Raw genomic sequence first — 24,551 nt, forward strand, 5'->3', positions numbered from 1 at the left:
AGCATACTTTTGAGTTCTAACTTTGTTTTTTTCCGGTTGACAACACACCACTGAGATTATTTCATATTTCATAAAGCACACCCCCCCGTGCCTTTGTAACAGCAGCATAATATCCCACTGTGTAAATGAGCTATTCGTTTTATTTCCTATTGGTTTTGTTTTGTTTTGTTTTTGTTTGTTTTGCTCTCACAAACAAGACTATACAGTGCATTCAACCTCTCTCTTCCCATACTGAGTATTCGTGGAGTATAAATTCCCCAAAGGAAATTGCTAGGTCAGAGCACAGGTGTTTTTGCCTTTTGATAGACATTCATCAGATTGTCTACTCCAGATTTCTACTCCAAGAGCAACACGTGTGTTCCCCCAGCCTCGCCAGCATAGTGTGTTACCAAATTTTCGGCCTCTGCCAGTGCAATGGGTGAAAAGGACATCGTGTTTGAGTGAACATGTGAGTCAATGACTAAAGCACTTGAAAGGCTGCAAACTTTCTCCCAAAGGGCTCAGACTCCCCCATCCAAGGACTATGAACCAGTGCACATGGCCGGCACACCACCCAAACGATGGTCAAGCAGAGCAGTTTGGGAGAGATGCTCTGAGCGGATCAGGGCCACTCTTCTGGGATCACTAGGGGCTCCCCCACCCCCACAAGACTGTCAGGGCCCAGAGGAAGAGATGAGACCCTATCTGCTGTGGCCAGACCACAGCTTGGGATTCTGTGGAATGAATAAATTCTCCCTGAGCAGCTGGGGAATAGGAAAGGGGCAGGGTGCAGGGGAGATGGGTAGGCAGTGATCCCAGGATACACTGGTCATCAATGCTGCTCAGGGTGAAGCGGGTGTTGGAGAATCGGGCAAAGCCATCCCGGTACAGCCAGGCTCGAAGCGGGATGTACTGCATCCAGGAGGGAAAGGAGGGACAAGCAGAGGAGAGAGTGAATAGGAGCTCTTTTGCTCCTCCGAGCTTTTGCACCTGCTGTTCCCCCACCTGGAATTCCCTTCCTCCCTTCCCGCATCACTCCTTAAGAAACTGCTCCAAAGTCAGCCGCCTCTGATTCTATGCCCTCCCTCCCTGGTGCTGGGAGTAGGAAGAAGATGCAGAAGGGAACAGGTCTGGTCTCTGCTCCATCACCGCAAGCAATACCCCAGCTCAAGGTGTGTCCCTATTCCCCACCAGACGGTAAGCTTCAGGAGCACCGGGGCTGGGCCTGCCTCCCACAGCCCCATGTCCTACGCCTGCATACACTGGCATACCATAAAGGTTTGAATACTGTTGAGTGAGTGGGTTGGGGGACGGAGCATAGCAACTCCTGGAGCAGGCTCCAGGGCTAGGCTGCCTGGAATCGAACCCCAACTCTGTCAGCCACCAGTGTGACCTTGGGCAAGTCACTCAACCCCTCTGTATCTGTTTCTTCATTTGTAAAATGAAGATAATAATAGAGCCAACCGGGGCGCCTGGGTGGCTCAGTGGGTTAAGTCTCTGCCTACTTGTGATCTCTCTCTCTGTCAAATAAATAAATAAAATCTTTTTTTTATAAGATTTTTTTAAAAAGATTTTTCTTTATTTATTTGACAGATCACAAGAAGGCAGAGAGGCAGGCAGAGAGAGAAAGGAGGAAGCAGGCTGCCTGCTGAGCAGAGAGCCCGATGCGGGGCTTGATCCCAGGACTCTGGGATCATGACCTGAGCCGAAGACAGAGGCTTTAACCCACTGAGCCACCCAGGTGTCCCCAAGTAAATAAAATCTTTAAAAAATAATAATAATAGAGCCAAACTCTCTGGTCATTAGGAAGACTGAATGAAATAAAATCTGCCAAATACCAGGGCATAGTACTTAGTAGGTGCTCAGTAAAAGTTAGCTGTGGTTACCATGGATGGTTGACTGAATAAAGAACAGTTAGAGGGCAAATCCAGACCCTGGGATGGCAAAGTGGGATCTGTTTACCTATCCTCCCCCTTATCCTCAGATGCCCCCTGAGCTCTCCCAGGCAGGCAAAATCAGACAAGCTCACATAAGTGCCCCCCAGAATGGCTTCTGACTCCTGTCTCCCAGTCCAGCTGTTCCTTACCTGTGGCTGGAGGAGGGGACCCTCTTAGCTACTCACCGACATCACCAGCACATAGACACGTAGGTCAAACTTGCGGCCTGTGAGACAAGGAAATAATTTATGCAACAAATACCAACTGTGTACCCAGCAGCGTGCTAGGTTTGCAGGTTATAATGATGGACAGACAGAGGCGAACGCCAATAAAGGCACACAAGGTTCAAGGAGAGGGTGACTGGCGGGGAAAGGCCAGATGCCTGAGTGGCTCTGTTAGGCCTCTGCCTTTTGCACAGGTCATAATCTTGGGGTCTTGGGATGGAGCCCAGCCTCAGGTCCCCTCCTAAGCTAGGACCCTGCTTCCCTCTCTCCCACTGCCCCTCCCCGGCACCCCTCCCTGCTCATGCTGTCTCTCACTAGCTCGATCTCTCTCAAATAAATAATTAAAATATTTGTTTTTGTAAAAAAGCCAAAAAATCTTTTTCTTTTTCTTTTTTTTTTTTTTTAAGATTTTACCCACATATTTGTCAGAGAGAGAGAAGACAAGCAAGGAGAGTGGCAGGCAGAGGGAGAGGTAGAAGCAGGCTCCCCGCTGAACAAGGAGCCCAATGCGGGACTCTATCCCGGGACCCCAGGATCACGACCCATGCCGAAGGCAGAGGCTCAACTGACCGAGCCACCCAGATGTCCCATCAAATAAATAAACAAAATCTTAAGAAATGCTGGGGAAATGCTGAAGAGGTGGGATCAAGGAGGCTTCATGGAGAAGTGGTGACCTAGAGGAAGAGAGACGCCCTCCTAGCCCAGAGGGGTGGACCGTGAGCCTTGGGGCAGGAGGCCCAGAGGGGGCAGAGTCAGTGAGGTCAGCAGAGGCCAGTTTTGAGGGAGTTCGTGTGCAGCTTTTGGATTTTGTTTTGCCAACCATGGGAAGCCCCTGAAGGGAGCCTTGTCCCCCTGTTACTGTGTTGGTGTGTAGCACAGGGGACCAGAGCAGCAGTGGGACCCAGTGAGGACAGGAGGGGACAGTGGCCAGAACCGGGGTGGAGGTGGTCAGATGGATTCAAGAGCTGTCTGTGAGCCGGATGGAGGTCAGAGTGGGGAGAAGGAGAGACCGACATACCCAGAATGGTCTCCGACTTCTGGCTTAACAACCAGGGCTGGAGGGGCTGGGGACACTGGGGACGCTGGGAAATGAGTTGCATGGCAGGGTGAGGGTGAGCTTGGATTTCAGGCTTGCTGTTGGGTTGAGTTGCTGGGAGGTGCCCACGGGGGCATGCCACATGCTGTGGGACATCAGGATCTGGGGTGTCAGGGTGATGTCTCAGCTAGAGACAGAAAGCTGGCATCTCTGGCATCTGGGGGGCGGTGTTTAAAGTCATGAGAAAGGATGGGGTCACCGGAGGAGGGAGAGGTGAGAGCAGCCATGCAGCTCCGACGCTGTTCTGGGCAGAGGCTTCCATCTCACCTCCTATCAGGTAGGGGTTTTCAATATAGCGCTGAGCCACGTAGTTCTCCACAGGGATCTCATCCTTTTGGTCGTCAGAACTTCTTGCATCCTAGTTGTGATAATAACCATTATTAACATTTATGGAACATTCCCTGTGTAGGAGGCTTTCTGTTAAGTACTCTCCTCGGGGCCTATCAATCCCTATCAGAGAAGTACTCATGCTATCCCCGGTTTATAGATGAAAACCTGAAGAACAGAGGGGAGTGACTTGTTCAAGGTCACACAGCCATGCAGTGGTAGACCAGTAGCCTGGGCCCAGAGCCTTGGCATTTAACCTCCAGACCTGTGCCATCCATTTATACTTAAAAGATTAAAAGTAAGTGAAATTAAGTACTCCCACATCGATGAACCTTGAGGACATTATGTTAAGTGAAATAAGCCAGACACAAAGGACAAATGCTGTTTGAGTCCCCTTAGAGGAGGTCCCTAGAGTGGTCAGATCCACAGAGGTAGAAAGTAGAAGGGTGGCTGCCAGGCGCCAGGGTGGGGAGGAGAAATAGAGAGTTAGTGCTTCTTGAGGGCAGAGTTCTGAAAGTAGATGAAAGCGTCCTAGAGGTGAACGGTGGTGACAGTTGCGCAACAATGTTAATATAATTTATGCCACTAAATGTTACACTGAAAAGTAGTCCAAATGGTAAATTTTACGTATGTAAAAGAAAGAAAGGGAAAGAAGTTTAAAATCCAGCCCTCGGGCGCCTGGGTGGCTCAGTGGATTGGGCTGCTGCCTTTGGCTCAGGTCATGATCTCAGGGTCCTGGAATCAAGCCCCGAGTCAGGCTCTCTGCTTAGCGGGGAGCCTGCTTCCCACCCCCCTCTGCCTACTTGTGATCTGTCAAATAAATAAATAAAAACTTAAAAAAAAAATCCAGCCCTCAAGCAGCACCAGCTTCTCATGTGCTCAATGTCAGCACCAGGGCTAGTGGTCTCCATGCTGGGGAAAGCACAGACACACCCCCTTCCCCCACTCTGTAGAAGGTTCCATGGGTCAGCGATGCCTGTAGCACCACACAGATGCCCAAGGACATTCCTGTCCCTTCTCTCCCTACAAGTTCTCTCCCTGCCAGCCCAGCTCAGGAAGACAGCAACGCCTTCTTTCCCCGCTGTGCAGCACCTTACAGTCTGCAAAGCCCTTTCTCACCCACTGCCCCCCTTCACAGTAATCTTGTGAGGAAACTGAGGCCCCAAAGCAAGTGTCACACACTTGGTGAGGTCACACGACAGCCCATTGGCAGGGAGCCCCTGGAAGTCAGGGTTCCTGGCCCCCAGGGCAGAATTTCCTACACTTACTGTCACCCCCATCCCAAGGTAACCGGGCCTTCCCTTCCTGGGCGCGGGACCACCCCCTGCCTGTACTCACATGGCTTCCAGAAGGATTGACAGTGCTGCGGGCTGGCGGGGCTTCTAAGCTAGTGAGCTTCTTTCCTGCGGTACCCTGCCGGTTTCATGGGAGGAATCGGGAGATGCAGGGGAGGGCAAAATTCACTGAGTACCAGCTCATGCGGCAGGTGCTGGTTGTGTAGGAGGTCATCCTGCCCTTTTCACTCGCCCTGCACTATTAGCCTCTCCAAGGTTCAGAGGGGCTCAGCAATTTTCCCAAGACCACAGAGCTGCTGAGTGGCTGAGACAGCACTGGACCCAGGATTTCCGCTAACACCACATCTGGGGTAGGGATGGCGGGGTGGGGAGGGAGGGAGCTACCTCAGGCTCAGGCTAGGATCTGCAGGAAGAGTTGGCCAAACTCTCCCCGGCCAGGGGAGCAGGAGGCCTGGGTACAGAGGCCATGTTCTCAGGTTTTAGTCGTAATAACTCACTGCATCCTCAGCAGGTCCTATTACTACTATCCCCTATTTCCCTGGGCACAGACAGGTGAAGTATCTTACCCAAGGTCACACAGCTATTAAGGGGCAAAATCAAGATTTAAACCCAGGCTATCTGGCTTTGGAGACCCCCTTCCCAGGGGTCTGCTCCAGAGCCTCCCGGCCAGCCCTCCAAGCATGAAGGAAGGAGTGGGGGCCCCTCATTGCAGCAAGGGCAGAGGGAGGTTTCGGGAGCAAGGGGGAGAGGTAAGCTCACCTTCCTCCAGTCCATGATGTCCTTCAGCCTCCGGAAGAGGAAGATGCCCTTCCCCTGAGAGCGCGCTACCTGGGGTGTTGAGGAGGACAGAGAGGGCGGCCCTTAGCTCCGTGTGGCTCCTTGTCAGCCGGAGTGCCTGGGGCACCTCCCCACCATTTCTTCCTCTCTGCCTTTCCCATGGGCTTCCAGCTCTCCCCAGAGGAATGGCTCGGCCCAGCACCATGGGGCCTGGCCACAGAGAAGGCTCTAAGCCTGGCACGAGGGAGAGGAAGTGGGGAGGAAACAGAGGCCCACTTTGCTCACAAAGGCATACAGTGGCATGAATAATACAAAAGAGCAGACAATTAAAAAACCATTTCTAACAGTCTTGGGAACACATCATCCAATTCTTTTTTTGGAAATCAATTTGCCTTCCTAATTAGGTTTTGCTTCAACTAATACTGATCAGTCTGCCTTTACTGAATCCGGCATGGATAATTCATAAACTTCACAGAGTCTAGGGGCTGGAAACATCTTTCATATCATGCAGAGCAGTCAGCGCCAAAGGCATTACTCCCTCCGTGAAATCCCTCTGTGATGGTCACCTGCCTGGCTTTGCCTGACCACAGTGCAGGGGAGCTCACTACCCTCCCCCACCTCCTGCCACAGCCCATCTGTTGCAGGACAGCACTATACAGCAGTCATCCCAAAGGCATATACTAGGTGACTACTGTGTGCTGGGCATGATGCACTCACAGTGACCTAGACCTCACGGAGCTTTTATAGCCTAACCTCTGTTGAGCTCAGATTTGCCAGCCTGCCTCTGGCCTATAGGGCCTCCCAAAACAAATCTGATCCCTGGGCCCCAGAACAGCCCTTTGATCATCTGTAGCCACGAGCAGGTCCCCCCAAGTCTTCGCACCCAGAGAATGCAAACTCTCTTTTCCCTCTGCTCTCCTCTGAGCATGGCCCAGGTGGCCAGTGTGAGGTTCTCTGTACAATGTAGGGGCAGGTGGAGTGGTCAGGTACGGCTGTCCAGGTTGCCCACTGCATGAAGGGCTCCCAGTCCTGAGAGCAGTAGGAGCCAAAACCCAGCCCTGCTATGCCGGCAGCGCTGTGTGTCTGATTCCGGGTTGTGGACACCGAGAAGACAGGGTGCTGTCTTCTGGAGGCTATGGAGGACCGCTAGTGGCTCAGGGGACCCCTCCTGGGCACCGCTATTTTGGAAAGCCCCTTCTCAGTGCGCATAAGGGCTTCCAACGGCTCATGGCCCTGCGAAAAACTTAAATTCACTTCGCAGAAGCAGCTCACCCAGTGTAAACAAAGAAAAGTCACTCAACTTCATTAGTCTCATGGAAATGCACATGAAAATCCCAAGAAGATACCACTCCATGTTCCTTGAATTAAACAGAGAAAGACAATTATTCGTGGAACATAAGGAATAGCACGGAGGACATTAGGAGAAGGAAGGGGAAATCAGAGGAGGAGACGAACTATGAGATACTGTGGACTCTAAGAAACAAACTGAGGGTTTTAGAGGGGAGGGAGGTGGGGAGTGGGGGAGCCTGGTGATGGGTATGGAGGAGGGCATGGATAGCACAGAGCACTGGGTGTTACACCCAAACAATGAACCGTAGAACATGACGTCAAAAACTGATGATGTATCGTATGGTGACTAACATAATAAAAAATTATATTGAGGGCACCTGGGTGGCTCAGTGGGTTAAGCCTCTGCCTTCAGCTCAGGTCATGATCTCAGGGTCCTGGGATGGAGCCCCACACCCGGCTCTCTGCTCAGCAGGAAGCCTGCTTCCCCCTCTCTCTCTGCCTGCCTCTCTGCCTACTTGTGATCTCTCTGTCAAATAAATAAATAAAAATCTTTAAAAAAATTTTTTTTTAAACCATAAGGAAACTCAAAAAAATAAAATTAAATTAAAAACAAACAGCGGGGTGCCTGGGTGGCTCAGTCGGGTGAGCAACTGACTCCTCGTTTCGGCTCAGGCCGCCATCTCGCGGTGGTGAGATCCAGCCTCATGCCGGGCTCTGTGCTCAGTGTGGAGTCTGTTTCAGATTCTTTCTCCCTCTCTCTGCCCCTCCCCGATCTCTCTCTCTCTCTAAAATGAATACATAAAATATTTTTTTAAAAAGATTAAAACAATGAAAAGCAAACAATAGCCAGTGTCAGTGAGGCTGTGGGGAGACCAGCCCTCACAGCTGTCGGTGGGAGAGTGCACATCATTGGAAACCGGACAGCATCCACGAAAGCTGAACCCAGGACCCTACTCCGGCCCAGAAGGTCCTCTCCTAGGCCCCTACATGGCAGGAATCCGTGCACCTGGGCACCCACAGGCACGTGCAGGAATGTCCACGGCAGCACGAGTGCCAGCAGCTCCAGTCTTGAAACTCCCAGGTGGGTCAAGAGTCACGCAGCGGAACAGGACATAGCAATGATGACGAGCAGCTTGCAATCACCCACATCAGTCGGGATGAATGGTGTGAACACAGCGTTGATGGAGAGAGACCAGAACATACCTCATGTTTCCCAGGATATAAAGCACAAAGGCATCTATGCTGTTGGGGCCTGGAGGGGTAGCGAGGGGGAGAGGGTCTCGGGGGAGCTGCTGAGGGGCTGGTGGCTTTGCTCAGTCTATGGCCTCAGAGCTCGTGTGCGCAACTTGTGAAAATTTACCAAGCTGTGCCCCCATAACTCGCGCATATTTTTTGCTGAACTTCAGGGGAGACGTTTGATGAAGTCTCCTGCCTTTTGATCTAGGAGCCCCCCCCCACTCCCCAACCTTCATGGGCTGCCTGCCCTGCAGTCATTCCCTCCCTTCTCGCTGGCCAGCAGAGCCCACCTCTCACACGGAGGCCGGAGAGACCACACACCTGTTCTGTCGGCCTCCCTTGCAGCTGTCGGGAACCCCATGACTGGTTCTGGCCAATGAGACCTACAGAGACATCCGCTTGGGGCTTTGGGGCTTCTAAGAATGACTTTCTTCCTTAAAGATATCCTTAAAAATATAAAAAAATATATAACCCTTCCTTAAAAAGATCAGCGTCAAGGAGGAGGAGGAGGAGAGAGGGAGAGAGGGAGGGAGAGACAAAGATGCCTGGCGCTTTTCCTTCTTTCTTTGAATGCTGTAGTCTGAGGTGGTGAGGCTCACGGCTGTCACACGTGGTGTGACACGGTGACATGTCTGATGGCAGAAAGCCAATACGCAGAGGCTGCAGAGTGATCAGACAAGTAAGAAAGATAAGGAGCCTGGGCTTTGAATGGCATCATTGAGCCCCTCCCTAAGCCTGGAACTTCCTATCTCTGGCTTTATTATTAGATGAGGTAATAAAATGCCTTTATTGTTGAAAGCATTGTCAGTATGTTAGCAAACATGCCTGTTCCAAGAGCTGCCTTCCTAAGGGAACCATCCTCAACAGGGAAATAAACTTCCTGCTTGGTCATATATCAAGGTTGTTAAGACTGGAAATCACCTACTATCTAGCTCCAGCAGATTGTAGTTTGCAAAAACAGTCCCAAAAATATTTCCAGTTCCATATGTTTTTCCAGAACCTTGCTACCCCCACCCTCTGACAAGAGGTGAAGTCGATGTGCCCTCCCCTTGAATCTGGGCAAGCATTTAGGACTGTCTCTACTGATCGCATATGGCAGGAGTGAGGTTGCGTGGATTCCAAGGCTGGGACATCAAGGCAATATAGCTTTCTCCTGGGGGATGGTTGCCCTTGGAAGCTAGCCACCACACTGGGAAGAAGCTCAGGTCATATAGAGAGGCCCACATGGAGGGCAACTGAGTCTTCCCGCCCTCCACCCTGGCTGAGCTCCCAGCCAGCAGCCCGCACCGACTTGCCAGCCGAGGGAATGAGCCAGCTTGGAAGCGAATCCTTCAGCCCTCGCGGGAGCCATCCCAGCACATGTTGGAGCAGCCAGGAGCCTTCCCTGTCAAGTGCTCCCCAAAGCGGAGGCTCAGGAGCTAAATAAGACATGACTTTCATTTCGAGCCACTGAGTTCTGAGGTGCATCCATCGAACCCAAGCACTAATTTTGGGGGAATGGTTTATAACAACTGTGGCTGTTTCCTACGTGCCCGGCACCAAGATTTCCGCACCTTAACCTCGTTAAAGCTTTTCCAAAAAATCCTCTATGTAGGCATTAATACTGTCCCCATTCTGCAGCCAAGGAAACCAAGCAACAAGGCCAAGCACTCTGTTCAAGGTTACCCAACCAGCAGGTGACAAACCCACGTAGTGAAATCTGCGTCACAAGCCCGAGGCTCACGCACCACCTGCAAAGGGCCAGGGAGGACACAAAATCACACAACAGACATGGTCCTAATCCTGGGAGTAGCAACCTTACTTGATAATTTGGGAGTTAAAATATATCATTTTTCTAAAAGAGATAAATTAATTGGAAAATAATATGAACAGATTATCAGAATGACTCATACTTTGATTTTGCACCACCTGTGGTCACTCATGACCCTCAGCCCGCTGCCAGCTTCCTGCCCTGCCCCTGGGGGCCATTCATCACGTGGCATTCACTGGGGGTTATAGATGTGATTGGTGGTCTACTCAGCAACACTGAGTAGGGAAAAATTCCCTTTTTTTCCTCTGCTGACAGATCCCCATTTGTTTTTTGGTTTGTTTAATGTAAGCGCTACCCCCAACGTGGGACTTGAACTCATGACCCTGAGATCAAGAATCACATGTTCCGCCCACTCAACCAGCCAGGCTCCCCCAAGCAGAACCCCACCCGGATCAGCTCTTCCCAGTGGGCCTGCCGTCTGGGAGTCTGAGCCCTCCCGGTGGTCCCACGCCCCTGCCACCGCTTGGATAATTCACGCATGGACCCACAGGTGCAGGGGAAGTCTTCTGCAGTGACCTTTGGGAAGTTCGTGTCTTCTTCAAAAGGGACACGAGACCAGGGTGCTCCTTTAGTCCTGCAGCAGGTAGAGGGGTGAGGAGACAAAGCTAAAGGTGTGACAGCCGTACTGAGACCGCCGAGGGGAGCAGACAGCCCACTGGGGTGGGGACAGATGACACTGTTTAGCTGCCCACCAAGGCTGTTGAGTCATTCCTGGAATCGACCTCTCACCACTAAAGGAAATGTCCTGGCATCCGTAAACTAGAATGAGAACAGTTTTCATCCTAAGCAGATTTCCCCATGGCCTTCCATCATGAATGTGGACAACAGACTACAGTCGTATTGGCCACACCTGTGACTTCACTTTCAAAAGAAATCTCAGTTATTTTTTGTACCACGTTACGGTTGTTGCCAATATCTCAAAACATTGTTTACGCTCATTATGACTTTGAAATTGGGCTAACTACGGACCAGCTGTTAGGCTCTCTTTAGCTGTTAATGAAACTGCTACGGCATCAAGAACATTTCATAGTTGGCGTGGCGGTCCTGGTCCCGGTCTCTGATGGGAGGGTCGTACTGACTGCTGGACCAACGGCCAGCAAGCATCCAGCCATGGGCACTGTGCCTGCCTGGTGCTGTGCCTCTCCTGCAGGGGCTGCTCCTCTCACCAACCAAGGACCATGGGGACAAGAAGACTGGCCCACTCCGGGGAGACAAGGACCTCCTCTGGCCAGAGGCCTTCCCGAGGCTTCTAGATGCTTGTCTTCCTTCCTCTCTCCCACACTAGGGCCTGACAACCGTTCCAGCTCCCCCATTCCCTCCCCCTACTCCTTACAGGCTAAACTCCTGGCATGTTCCATCTTGCCTTGGCATCTGTTTCTCAGGGGACCCACTCACTGTTTAATAACTGTTTTTCAATGTAGTTGCTTCCTTTTATAATCAAATTACTTTATCCTTTTAAAAACATTCTTCTGTGACAGTGTGAAACACAATTTTCATCAGATGCCAAAGAGACCCATAAGAGCCCCTGGCATCTTGTTTGAACTCCCGTTAGCTGGGGCTTCTGGTATGTGCTGCCCAAAGCACCCCCGAACTCTTAGAAGATTGCAGTAAAAAGGTTTGAGAAGCTCTGATGGGGTAAACTTGAGAAACAGAAGGTTAAATCCTGCTCTTCCTGTCTGCAGTTTGGACAAAGGCCCCCAGAGCTGGGAGCATCTTAGTGGTTGCCCAGGACACTCACAGCCCTGAGTGAAATGTTCAACCAGATCTGCGGACATGGAGGGACTGATGGACAGGCCCTAGGACAGATGGACAGGCCTGGGCCCTGACAGCCAGCACCTGCCTCCTCCCGCTGCCCCAAGCCACGTGAGGGAGGCTAGACAAGCAATTGTGGTCCCAGGTTCTGGGTCCTGTCTACCTCCTGCCAATCCAGAGGGCCTGAGGTACAGGGGAGAATGTTCAGATGGAAAGGAAGTTTGGATCGATGCCATTTTTACATCACCTGGCAAACCCAGGGGCTTGTTCTTACAGTCTGAGAGCGATAGCAAAGCTCTAAGATGGGCTGGGGCTCAGGCTCTGTGGGAGGAGGGGTCCCTGAGGGTGACATGGAGGGGACAATGCTGCTTATTCCCTTCAGAGTTCAACTCGCCCCCTCATTGCCCCTGCTCTGCTGCTGCTAAAGAGGAAGAAGAAGACTTAGCAGGCCCTAGGGAACCACGCAGAGGAGACGCCAGAGGGGAAGGAAGGCTCGTGGCTGCCCTCCCCAGCCCCACCACGGCAACTATGTGAAAACTCTTATGTGTGGGTGTGCAAGGACAACACGGCTCACAAACACAGGCCTTGTGGAAAGAGTGGAGGGATTTGGTATTTTTTTCCCTCTGTTTTCTAAATTTGGAGTAATGTCCTATTTTTTTTTGTTTTGTTTTGTTTTTACATTTTCCTACCCCAAAGGAATCCACACAACAGGATCTGTTGATTGATTTTGCACCGCCTAATACCCTAGCCCAGTGGTTGTCAGCTCCATTGCTCTGGAGAACCCTGGCTACTGTATCTGGGACACCGTTAGAATTGCAAATTCTTAACTCACCGCCCCCCAGCCCAGGCCTACTGAATCAGACACTAAGGGATGGAGGAAGGGCTTTAATAAGCTCTCCAGAAAATTCTGATGCGCTCTCAGGTTTGAGAATTACTTCTCTACAGTCTCGGTCCTCAAAGTGTGGTCCCGGGACCAGCTGCAGGGGCCTCACCTGGGAGCTGGTTAGAAACGCGTACTTTCGGGCCCCACCAGGTTCTGCCTTGAACCAGAGGCCCAATGATTGTGTGCGTGGTGGGTTTGGGAAGCACTGACCTCACGCTTTCCAGCGGCAGGGGGAGAGAGGATGTTGCCTGGACTCTCGGAAATCACAGTTAAAATGGTTTCATGCCTGGATACCTAAGGGCCAAGCCCTTTGTATCACGTGTATAACTCAGGTTTGTAATGTGTTATCCCTTCGTTGGATTCTCTCCCAACCCCGCCATGCAGGTACATTCGTCAATTGCGCTTAGCGCCGATGAGGATGCAGACCCAGAGGGGCCGAGGAACCCGCTCGGGGTCAGCCGGCTCACAAGCAGCAGGGACAGAGAGCCCAGAGCACCCACTCTCCGCACCCCACACCCCAGACACGGTGTCACAGCTCTGCGGGGGCAAGAACGCTCGCCTGCCGCCAAGATGCCGCCTCTTAATTACAGCCATCTTGCGTCTGCCTCTAACAAAGGCCGTGGGCTGGGAAAGGAATCAACTTAATATGCGACTGCTCGTCCCAATTAGCACAAACTACCATTTGTCTCTCGGAGGATAATGCTGGGAGCTGGAACCGCCCAGTGGGCTGCAGTTCTCATCTGCCTAACCCCTTCCACTCTGGCTGCAAAGAAGGGGATGCTAGGCTCTCAGCAGGAGAGGGACAGGAGCAGGAGGCCCCAGTAAATGGCTGCCTGGGACCTGGCTGGGAGCATCCTCAGATTTCGTCTGCCCTTCCAAGCACCTGCGCTGTCGACTGCGCATCAGCCAACACTGGCCCTCGTTCCCAGCTGCACCAGGAAGGGCTGCCCCCAACTCTGCTCTGCACAGCTCCCTTCCTGGAGTCTGTGCCCAACCCTGGGAAATAGTAGGGGGCTTTGCTTATGCCATTCAAGGCTCTGGTGGCTTTGTGGTGAGAAAGCAGCCTTGGCACAAGGAGGGACCAAGGGGCTGGTGGGTACTTGCCACCTGTGGCCTCCACTCAGTTTCTGGATCCCTCGAGAGCTACCTCTGGATGCAAAGCCTTCATCCCTCTTCCTATGTCTGCCCTTCTCCAGGCTGACCCTCTGCATCCTTCAGGCCAAGGCCAATACTAATCCTTTCAGTAACAATAACCACAGCAGCGGCTGTGACTCATGGAGGGCTTCATGCACGCTCTGCCTGCGGTGATTCACTTAGTCACCCAACAGCATTATGTGCCAGGGACTGCAGCCTCACTTTGCAGATGGGGAAACTGCAGCACAGAGAAGTTAAGTGACCTGCCTGGGGTCCCACAGCTAGTAAGGGGTCCAGGCAGTATTTGAATCAAGGGGGTTGGCCTCAGAGTCCAGTCTCCCCTCAGAAAAGCCTGCCAGGCAGCAGGGAGCCTCCTACTGTTTCCTCTCTACTGACACTTAACACAGCACGAGACATGCAGGCGTCCTCTGTTTTGTCTGCCACCAAGGAAGGCAGAGACCCACTTCCAGCTTGCTGAGGGCTGCCTCCCCAGCGCCTAGTCTGTCATGTGGCAGGTGCTCCATGAGTATTTATGGAATGTCTGAATACACCGGTCTCATTCTCCTCCTCTTTGAAATGAGGTAATAGCTCCTCCCAAGGGCCATCCCGGGACCCGGGTAGCACAGGAAAAGTGCTGGGCATGGCCTGACACCAGTTCCTCTCGGGGAACTGAGCTCCAGCAAGCCTCACGACTCCCTGCCCCAGTATCCTGAGGATCACTTGTTCATCTAGTAAACACGCATTGAGCACCTACTATGTGCTAGCTGTCATAGCTGCTGGGTCCATACATTGCAAAGAGGAGATGAAGTCAGCCCTCGGGGGGAGGCAGATGGCGCCTCCAAGGCTGATTTTGCCAGGCAGAGCTCTCTCCTGGGATGCCCCATGAGGGACCCCTGCTCTGTCTGGTGCCTGGGAAGCCCTCCCCCCCACCGCCCCCACCCCCTGCTCCCAGCACTGCGCACGCACGGGCTTCATGATCCAGGTGATTCCCGGGTTTTTGCGGAACTCCTCCACAAACAGGTGGTACTCGCATGGCATCTCAAAGGTTTTGGGGAAGAAGTCGCACTTGGCTGCCTCCAGCTTTCCGGCCTCGCGTTCCAGCTGTTTCCGGAATCGCTTCAGGTTCTTGACCATGTAGTTCTTGCGGGTCAGCTGCGCAGCAGGGTGGGTGAGCAGGCTGTTAGTGCTTGTGCCCGCCGTCCTGCTCCGGCCCCCAGCCCCAACCATCCCAGCCGGTCCCCGCAACCTCTGGCCTGCCAAGTAACAGTCACAGGAAGAGTAATTGCAATTCTGTAGTGATCCCCATTTTATAGGCCAGAAAACCAAGGCTCAGAGGGTTAAGTCAGTTGCCCAGAGCCACACAGCTAATGGAGGCACAGCAAGGATTTGACCCAAGCCCATCTGACTCCCAAGTTCATGTTTCTAACCCCTAAGCTGCACTAACCTTTTCAAATCTCGGCTTCGTTTTCTCCTCCAGTCCCATCTTTGCCGTCTGGTCCCTCCCGGACCTCCCTCCCATCTCCGGACTCCTCGTTGCTCAACTTGTCTCTCCGCTGAAGTCATCATACGGCTCAAAAATCCCGCTGCTTCGGCCTGTGCCCCACCCGTCTCCAGGGCTGAAATGCTAACCAGACTGTGACGTCAGTCCCCACGCCAAGGCAGCCTGTCGTTCAGGTTCCAGGTCCTCACTCTCTCACACTGTTTAGCTCCTCGTGCATCTGTGCACGTGCTCCCCACCCGGCACCTACCCCACATTCCCTTCCGCTTTTCCATTGCCGGACCTTGCACCCCCACAGCTGCCCACTGCCACATCTACTGACATGAATTGGCCGCCCTGGTCTCCCAGCTGCCCCAGCTCAGCTCACCTCGTAGTGGTTTCGGAAGTGACTGATCCGCACGTGCTCATCCATGTAGGTGTGGTCAAAGTTCTCCCGGAGCCAGCTGACGTCACACCAGTAGAAATCCCACTCCCCTTCACTGTGGGGTGGGGGGGGGGGACACACAGGATACAACAAAGGTCATGACCTGAAGACCTCAGCACTGCTGGGGGTCTGGGCGAGGGGCAAGTAGCAAGTGGCAAAAAAAAAAAAAAGGCAAAAAAAAAAAAAGTGGCAAGTGGCAGTGTGTCCCTGAGGAGTCCTCGGTGGGGGGCGGGGGGCGAGGGCGGTGCTGCCTACACTGTGCTCTGTGAGGACAGAGTGAAAACTAGAGAAATGTTCATGCACAAATCCAGGCTGCTGTCTTCCTTTGACCAATCAGCAGAGCAGCTGCACAGTGCCCTGATGCCTCCTGGCACCTGTCAGCTAGAGGGAGGAGCCGCCGCCAACTTAGACAGGGCACGCCCCCTCCAGGTCACAGTCCCCACCACTCCCTATGGCCCACGACCACCAGCCAGCCTCACCTGGTCACATTCCTTGCCTGGGCCCAGGAAGCATCTGTGGCCCAGCCCGCCATCCCCAGCCCACATCACCAAGCAGGGCAGTTAGGTAACATCTGCAAGGCCTTCCCAGTCCAAAAAGCCTCAGAGCAGCCTCAAAAGGTGACAGCAATCGTCCCTGGAGCCCTCAGACAAGGATGACCCTGCTCACCGAGGCTCTGGCAGCCCCAGGATTCCTACAGGTGCCTGCCTGACACCAAATTCCCACCTGCTTCTTCCCCCCACACTAGAGAGGGACAGGAAACCAGGCTAGTCTCCCCAGTCTGAAGCCACAGCTGTGGGGCCGAGAGGAAGCGCTTGAAAACTATGTGGGTGGGAAAACTATATGGGTGGGAAGCCGCCATGACGGCTTCCAACTTCTTTTTTTTTTTTTTTTTAAGATTTTATTTATTTGACAGAGATCGCAAGTAGGCAGAGAGGCAGGCAGAGAGGAGAGGGGGAAGCAGGCTCCCTGCCGAGCAGAGAGCCAGACGTAGGACTCGATCCCAGGACCCTGGGATCATGACCCGAGCCAAAGGCAGAGGCTTTAACCCATTGAGACACCCAGGTGCCCCCAACAATTACAGCCCCGTGTGGAAGAGACTAGACTCCAGTACCAGGCAGTGGGAATCCTGAAATCCCCCTGAATTCACTCACTTGTTTCCTCATTGACGGAGAAGCTGTGAGAACAGGATAGAGATGAGCCTTGGACTCGGCACGCAGGCTGACCAGGTGCCATCCTAGCCCAAGCCCTCACAAGCCCAGTGACCTCAAACATGGCAGTTTTTACTCCTCTATGTCCAGCTTTCCCACTCTCAGTAAATGGATACGATAAAAGCAGCTCCCAGAAGGTCAGAGGTCATGCATGGAACGCACGCAAGAACGTCCAACAGGCTTAGCTGCTTTTAGACAACAATATTCACTGCGCACTACATCAGGGCAGCTGGTTGTCCTGACCCCTCATATCTATTCTCTATAGTAACAGAATTCCCGACATTTACCTGGGAAAATGTCATCTACATTCTCTGAAATAAAGACTGCATTTTCCAAAATCTCTTGCTGCTAAGCTAAGTTCTGGCCAGTGTGAGAGACTTCTAGGCTGAGTCCTTCAAGGGCACAGTGTGCATTTTCTTGCCTCCTTCCTACGGATGGACTGTGGCTTGGACTCTGGACTCTGGAGGTAAGGCTAGGTCTCATCTTAGACCTTGAGGACAAGGACCTCATCCAAGGGATAGAAGAATGAAAAGATGGAAATGGATGGATCCAAATTTATTTATTTATTTATTTATTTATTTTTAAAAGATTTTATTTATTTATCTGACAGAGAGAGACACAGTGAGAGAGGGAACACAAGCAGGGAGCAGCAGAGGGAGAACGAGAAGCAGGAATCCTGCTGAGCAGGGCGCCCGATGCGGGGCTCGATCCCAGGACCCTAGGATCATGACCAGAGCTGAAGGCAGACAGTTAATGACCAAGCCACCCAGACACCCCAGATCCAAATTTTTATACCATCTCTGAACTCCCTACATCTGGACTTCAGTGGGAGAGATAAATAAACTTCTAGTCTGTCAAAGCCTCTTTTCCTTTGGGTCTCTGTTACATGCATCCAAACCTTAACCTAAGTTAGATTAGCATCTACTATGTGCCAGGCATGGATGTTTGTTCATCTCAGTATCCCAGAGCTCAGCATAGAAGAAGAAATGTAGGCTTGAGGTCAAGTAACTTGTTCAAGGTCACAGAACCAGTAAGTGGTCAAGAAAGAGAAGACTTTGACCTGGACCTGCCATCATTGGCAGATTTAAGCCAGCTAGTTGGTCATAACTGCATTCCTTGATTCTCTGGAGAACTCCAGGACACTGGCTTTGGACAGTCTAGCTGTTCATACCTGGGTGTGAACCTCACTTTGACACTTCTGTGAGGTGTGACCTTCAATAATTGGCTTAATACCTCTGATCGTAATCATACCTTGCTGGATGGTTGTAGGGCTTAAATAAGACAGAGGGTATGTGTAAGGCGTCCGACACATTTTGAGTGCTAAATATACAAAGATCCCTATCACAACCAAATTGGGACAAATCCCAGCAGCCCCCCAGGGGAACTGGGAGAAAACAGAGGGAGACAAGGACCTTGAGGCAAAGGGAAGAAGGGACAAGGTTGGCAGGGGGCGGGGGGTGTCTTACTCCTTTACTTCCACCCAGCCTGGCCTGTGGCGAAGGACGTCCATGAGCGTATTCATGAGAGTGGTCTTGAATCGGATGGACGCTCTCTGCTCTCTGCAAAACAAGGCAACGGAATGCTCAGGATCACACAGAAACCCGCACAGGGATGTTCATAGCAGCTTCATTAGTAATATCCCTAAACTGGGGGACGCCTGGGTGGCTCAGTCGGTTAAGCATCGACCTTTGGCTCAGATCAGGATCTCGGGACCTGGGATTGAGTCCCACATCACGCTCCTTGCTCAGTGAGGATCCCACTTCTCCCTCTGCCTGCCTCTCTCCCTGCTTGTGCTTGAGCTCTTGCTCTCTCTCTCTCTCTCTCTCTCTCTGGACAAATAAATAAATAATCCTAAAAAAAATAGTCCCAAACTGGTAACCACACCAGATGTCCTTTAACCTTTGATGGTTAAACAAATAGTGGTCCCTCCATGCAGTGGAATACTAGTCAGCAATAAAAAGGAGTGAAATGTTTATATATTCAGCTTGGATGCATCTTTAGGGAATTATGCCGAGTGAAAAAGGCCAATCCCAAATGTTATTATAGACTGTACAATTTCATTTATATAACTTTTTGAAATGACAAAATTATTGAAATGGAGAACAGGGACGCCTGGGTGGTTCAGTTGGTTAAGCGGCTGCCTTTGGCTCAGTGGAGATCCTGCTCCTCCTTCTCTGCTTGTTACTCCCCCTGCTTGTGTTCGCTCTCCCTCTGAAAAATGAATAACTAAAATCTAGAAAGAAAAAAAGAGAGGGAGGGAGGGACGGAAGGAGGGAGAAAGGAAGGAAGGAAGAAAAAGGAAGGGAGAGAGAGAGAAAGAAAGAAGGAAAGAAAGAAAGGGAGAACACATTAGCAGTTGCTGAGCATTAAGGACATTGTGGGGGAAGCGGGGGACTGGGGTAGCAGGCAGGGGGAGAAGGAGGGAGTGGGTGTGACTATAAAAGGGTCATGTGAGAGAAGCACCTGGGTGGCTCAGTGGTTTAAGCCTCTGCCTTTGACTCAGGTCATGATCTCAGGGTCCTGGGATCAAGCCCCACACTGGGCTCTCTGCTCAGCAGGGAGCCTGCTCCCCCCCCCCCCCCGCCTGCCTCTCTGCCTGCTTGTGATCTCTGTCTGTCAAATAAATAAATAAATTCTTTAAAAAAAAAAAGAAGGTCATATGAGAGATCCTTATAGTGGTGGGAATTTTCCTTACGGATGTCAGTATCCTGGTTGTGATACTGTACTATATCGTTTCACTCTCTATTACCATTGGGGGAACCAAGTACAGGGCACATGGGATCTCACTGTGCCATTTTTTACAACTGCATACAAATCCACAATTATCTCAAAGTCAATATTTAATTTTTTAAAAATGTAACACATCTTTAGAAGTCTGGATAATGGCTATTTCTGGGGGGGAATGATTGGAAGAGAGCATGAACGGCATTCCGGGGTGTTGGTGATGTTGTTTCCTGCGTATTAAGTTGATGAAAATTCATTGAGCTGTAAACTTATGACGTATACACCTTTCTGTACTTACAACAGAGCTCCGTAACAAAATATACCACAAATAAAGTTAAAGGACTGGCTATAGATTAAGACAAAATATTTGCAATGCTTACAATCCATAAAACATTAGGACCAAGTACAAAAAGGGTTCCTACAGGTCATTAAGAAAAAGACAAAGAACTCTGGGCGCCTGGGTGGCTCAGTCGTTAAGCATCTGCCTTTGGCCCAGGTCATGATCCCGGGGTCCTCAGATCGAGTCCTGCATAGGCCTTCCCGCTCAGCAGGGAGGCCTGCTTCTCCCTCTCCCTCTCTCCCTGCTTGTATACCCTCTCTCCCTGTGTCTCTGTCAAATAAATAAATAAAATCTTAAAAAAAAAAAAAAAAAAGACAAAGAACTCAATAGAAATGTGCCTAAGGGATATGAACAGGCAAATCCCAGGAAAGGAAACTTACTAGTACGAATGTGTAAAGATACTCAACCTTCCCAACAACCAAGTAAATTAAAATACCAAAGAGAGGATTTCTGCTACAGGTTACAACATAAAAGGATATGAAAGACGTCTAATCCTATAGTAACAACAAGGGGAAAAAAGTGTACAAAATAAATATCACACTTGACTATGGGGCTAGTGGAGAGCCATGGACAAAAGGAAACATGACCAACTGATTCCAGATAGGAACCCCTTGTGGGGGTGCAGAGAGATGCTGAAGTTTCTAGGTCTAGGGGTGTCTGAGTGCAGGCCAGTGGAGGTATGAGCCAGCCGTGGAGGTGAGACCTTGCAGGCACCAGGGGAAAGCAGCTGAGCTTAGACAGTTAAGTAGGGTGGCCAACCAAATCAAAATCTGGAAGAGGCCCCTTCCAAAACCAAACCAAACCAGATCAACACAGCGGCAAAAAGAAGCAGTAATTGGGATGCCTGCGTGGCTGAGTTGGTTAAGCGTCTGCCTTCAGCTCAGGTCATGATCCCAGGGTCTTGGAATTGAGTCCCACCTAGGGCTCTCTGCTTGGTAGTGGGAGCCTACTTCTCCCTCTCCCTCTGCCTGCTGCTCCCCCTGCTTGTACTCTTTCTGTGTGTCAAATAAATAAATAAAGTCTTTAAAAAGAAAGACAGGGGTGCCTGGGTGGCTCAGTGGGTGAAAGCCTCTGCCTTCGGCTCAGGTCATGATCTCCCAGGGTCCTGGGATGAAGCCCCGCATCGGGCTCTCTGCTCAGTGGGGAGCCTGCTTCCTTTCCTCTCCCTCTGCCTGCCTTTCTGCCTACTTGTGATCTCTGTCTTTCAAATAAATAAATAAAATCTTTTAAAAATAAATAAATAAATAAAACGAAAGAAAGAAAGAGTAGAGAACACAGTAAAGCAGAGAGAAAACCCATACTCCCGCACACTGATGTGGTGTGTGCATTCAGGCAGCCTTGCCAGAGTTGAATCTAAAAGTGAACCAAAAAACCGTAATAAACAAACAAAAATGGAAATTCTGTCCACCCCCTCCCAGGGCAGAAGCTCAAAACAGCAGTACAGGAGGGCTTGGAGTGAATTCAGTGTAATTGAGGTTTCAGTCCAGGGACACCTGGGTGGCTCAGTGGGTTAAGCCTCTGGCTTTCAGCTCAGGTCATAATCTCTGGGTCCTAGGATCGAGTCCCGCATCAGGCTCTCTGCTAAGCAGGGAGCATGCTTCCTCTCTCTCTCTGCCTGCCTCTCTGCCTACCTGTGATCTCTCTCTCTCTCTCTCTCTGTCAAATAAATAAATAAAATCTTTTTTAAAAATAAATAAATAGGGGCGCCTGGGTGGCTCAGTGGGTTAGGCCTCTGCCTTCAGCTCAGGTCATGATCTCAGGGTCCTGGGATCGAGTCCCGCATCGGGCTCTCTGCTCAGCAGGGAACCTGCTTCCTCCTCTCTCTCTCTCTGCCTTCCTCTCTGCCTACTTGTGATCTCTCTCTGTCAAATAAATAAATAAAATCTAAAAATAAATAAATAAATAAATAAATAAATAGAAATAAATAAATAAATGAAATAAAGTTTCAGCCCAGCCCATGTTCCCCTCAGCTTTAGGAGAACTCTAACGATCAGCCCCAACCTAACTACTAGTCAGAGCAAAGGGCTTACAGTCTCTGGAAAATCAATCTCTCTCTCTCGCTCGCTTTGTCTTCACACACTATTCTTCTTGTTGATCTGAATCTCCATCTGGTATACTTTTCCTTCAGCCTGGAGAACTTTCTTTAGTGTTTAAATACATGACAACAATAACAGCACCAAGGACCAGAAGGAAGTGAGCACGCAGTTCCAGGGCTCTTAGGTCGTGCCAAAAGTGCTGTAATACTGATTCAGGGTAGACAGTGATGAGTTAAGGATGCTGATGAGTTAAGGATGCAGATTGTAATTCCCTAGAACAGCGGTTCTTGGTGGGTGGTCCCAGTATTCCCCAGGGTCTCCAACCCTCTTTCAGAGGTTTATAAAGGCCTCCCTTTTCCAACTACATATCTTTGTGCGGCTGGATTTTCTTCCTGTTCAACTGAAACAACGTATCACAACAGATTGAATCCAGAAGCTTTGGGAAGCCAAATGTTTTCTATTGTGCCAGACATTAAAGAAATTCACAAAAATGTAAAAACAATGACTACTCATCTTAGTAAACTTGGGGGAGGGGGAACGCAGTTATAGTTCATAAAAAATACATTATTTATCCTACCAGGTGGAATATATGGTTACTTTTTAAATGACTGAATAAATATATTTCAATTAATGATTTTAAATTGCTAATATGATATTGATAAATATAAACCACACAAAAATTAATAGGAGTTCACAATAATTTTTTAGTAGCAGAGAGATCCTGAGCTTAATTTTTTCTATGATGTTCTGTCAGTCACTGTAGAGTACCCCATAAGTTTTTGATATAGTGTTCAATGATTGATTATTTGCGTGTAGCACCCAGTACCCCTCACAACACGTGCCCTCCTTAATGCCCAACCCCCTGTCACCCCATCCCCCACCCACCTCCCCTCTGAAACCTACAGTTTGTTTCCCCAGGGTCCATAGTCTTTCTGGGTTTGTCTCCCTCTCTGACTCCTCCCCCTTCAGATTTCCTTCTCTTCCCCTACTGAGCTCAAATTTTAAGAACCACTGCTTTAAAGTAGTTACGTAGGGGCGCCTGGGTGGCTCAGTTGGTTAAGCCTCTGCCTTTGCTCGGGTCATGATCACAGGGTCCTGGGATCCAGCCCCGCATCAGGCTCTCTGCTCAGCAAGAAGCCTGCTTCCCACCCACCTCTCTGCCTGCCTCTCTGCCTACTTGTGATCTCTCTCTGTCAAATAAATTAATAAAATCTTTTTAAAAAAATTTAATCCCAGACAACGAAGAGGTACAATTTCAAAATCCATCAGACTGGGGGACATGTTTAAAATCAGACAAATACCAAGTGTTCGCAAGCATGTGGAAATGATAATTACCCTCTAAAGCTGATGGAACTGGAAATTGGATAAATCTTTAGAGAGCAATTTGGCATATTAAAACTGTCAGGTACTATTCGTACACGTTAGACTGGCAAAAACTCGAAAAGTCCAAGTTTGGCAACAATGGGCTAAAATTGGAAACTCTTGCTGTGTTGGTAGAAGGCACTCTGGAGAACACATGGCAGTGTTTAGTAAAACTGAATTTGCACATAAACTGAATTTGCACATACTCTAGATGCAGCAGACCCCTCCTAGGTCTAGACACTAGATAGCTACCTTACATATGCAACTGGGCATGACAGATATGGGGATGCTCATTTGTAACTGCTCATATTTTTTTTATAGAGATAACCTGCAGCACACAGTTGGTGGTCCACCCTGGTTCCCTGGGCATTCTCCATTCCTGTGCAAGTCAGTCAGAGGGCTTTCCACTGCCAGCACACAGTAGGGGTGGGGGGATGAGGGCAGGGGAGGCTTAAAGCAAATCCAAAGTGCCCCTCCCCCAACAGCACACAACCAATGACAACCAGAGTTGATGGATAAATCCTCCAGCCCCTCTTGGCTCTGTTGGGATGAGCCTGCAGTGCGTTTTGCACTATCTCCTAGGAAGCCCCTGTGGGACTGAGCCTCACGTGCCCACTGCAATAACCTGTCGGTAATGGACCTTTTATTGGTTTCTTTCCCTTGGCTGTCTCACATCCCCACTTCCCTGCCAGTGCTTACTGGAATCACCTTCCAACCTTCCAAATAAACTGCTCTCACATCCTTGTCTCGGGGTCTGCTTCTGGAGGAAATCAATACTAAGGCACAACCTAAAGGCTTTTCAACAGGAAGTAGGTAAATAACCAGCAGTATCCAATGGAACACACAGAGTAGTTCAAATGTATCAAGACCTAGGGGCACCAACTCGGATAAATACTGAAAATACAGTTTTGTGTGACAAAAGCAGCCCACAGAATGAGAGTATAACATCACATATGTAACATTTTCCTAACCTCATGCTGCCAGAGGCTGTCCACATCACACAATTCTGGTCAGTAAGATAAAAACTTACAAGATTGCTAAAGAGGATGCATTCTGGGAAAGCAAGGATTCTTTTAGTTAAAATAAAGAGTGAAAGAGATGTGGCTTGAGACTTCCTTTCCCCACTTCTTCCCATCTTGATCTCAACAGGAAGGCTGGAGCTGTAGCAGCCACTTAGTGTCCATAGGGTGAAGGTCAAGACCATCACAGAGACACCAGC

At 50.3% G+C, this 24,551-nt stretch overlaps 1 protein-coding gene across 4 annotated transcripts in view; it reads right to left on the reverse strand.

Annotated features, from left to right (window-relative positions):
* The window catches only part of TTLL9 (tubulin tyrosine ligase like 9), a 42,858-nt gene that overhangs the window by 14,100 nt on the left and 4,207 nt on the right, over nucleotides 1–24,551 (reverse strand). For 2 of the 4 annotated variants that reach the window (XR_004287525.1, XM_032351035.1), the window contains exons 3-10: nucleotides 18,337–18,429; nucleotides 15,606–15,717; nucleotides 14,707–14,892; nucleotides 5,618–5,686; nucleotides 4,902–4,976; nucleotides 3,504–3,594; nucleotides 2,102–2,142; nucleotides 804–891 (exon numbers count right to left, since the gene is read on the reverse strand). Coding sequence is in view for 3 of the 4 variants with exons in the window: in XM_032351035.1 (XP_032206926.1) it covers nucleotides 804–891; nucleotides 2,102–2,142; nucleotides 3,504–3,594; nucleotides 4,902–4,976; nucleotides 5,618–5,686; nucleotides 14,707–14,892; nucleotides 15,606–15,717; nucleotides 18,337–18,429 (755 nt within the window). In the remaining variant the exon portion in view is untranslated. The remainder of the gene's footprint in view (nucleotides 1–803; nucleotides 892–2,101; nucleotides 2,143–3,503; nucleotides 3,595–4,901; nucleotides 4,977–5,617; nucleotides 5,687–14,706; nucleotides 14,893–15,605; nucleotides 15,718–18,336; nucleotides 18,430–24,551) is intronic. The other 2 variants (XM_032351037.1, XM_032351038.1) reach the window with 2 other exon arrangements.

This window comes from Mustela erminea, chromosome 7 (genome assembly GCF_009829155.1).
Source record: "Mustela erminea isolate mMusErm1 chromosome 7, mMusErm1.Pri, whole genome shotgun sequence".
NCBI lineage: Eukaryota > Metazoa > Chordata > Mammalia > Carnivora > Mustelidae > Mustela > Mustela erminea.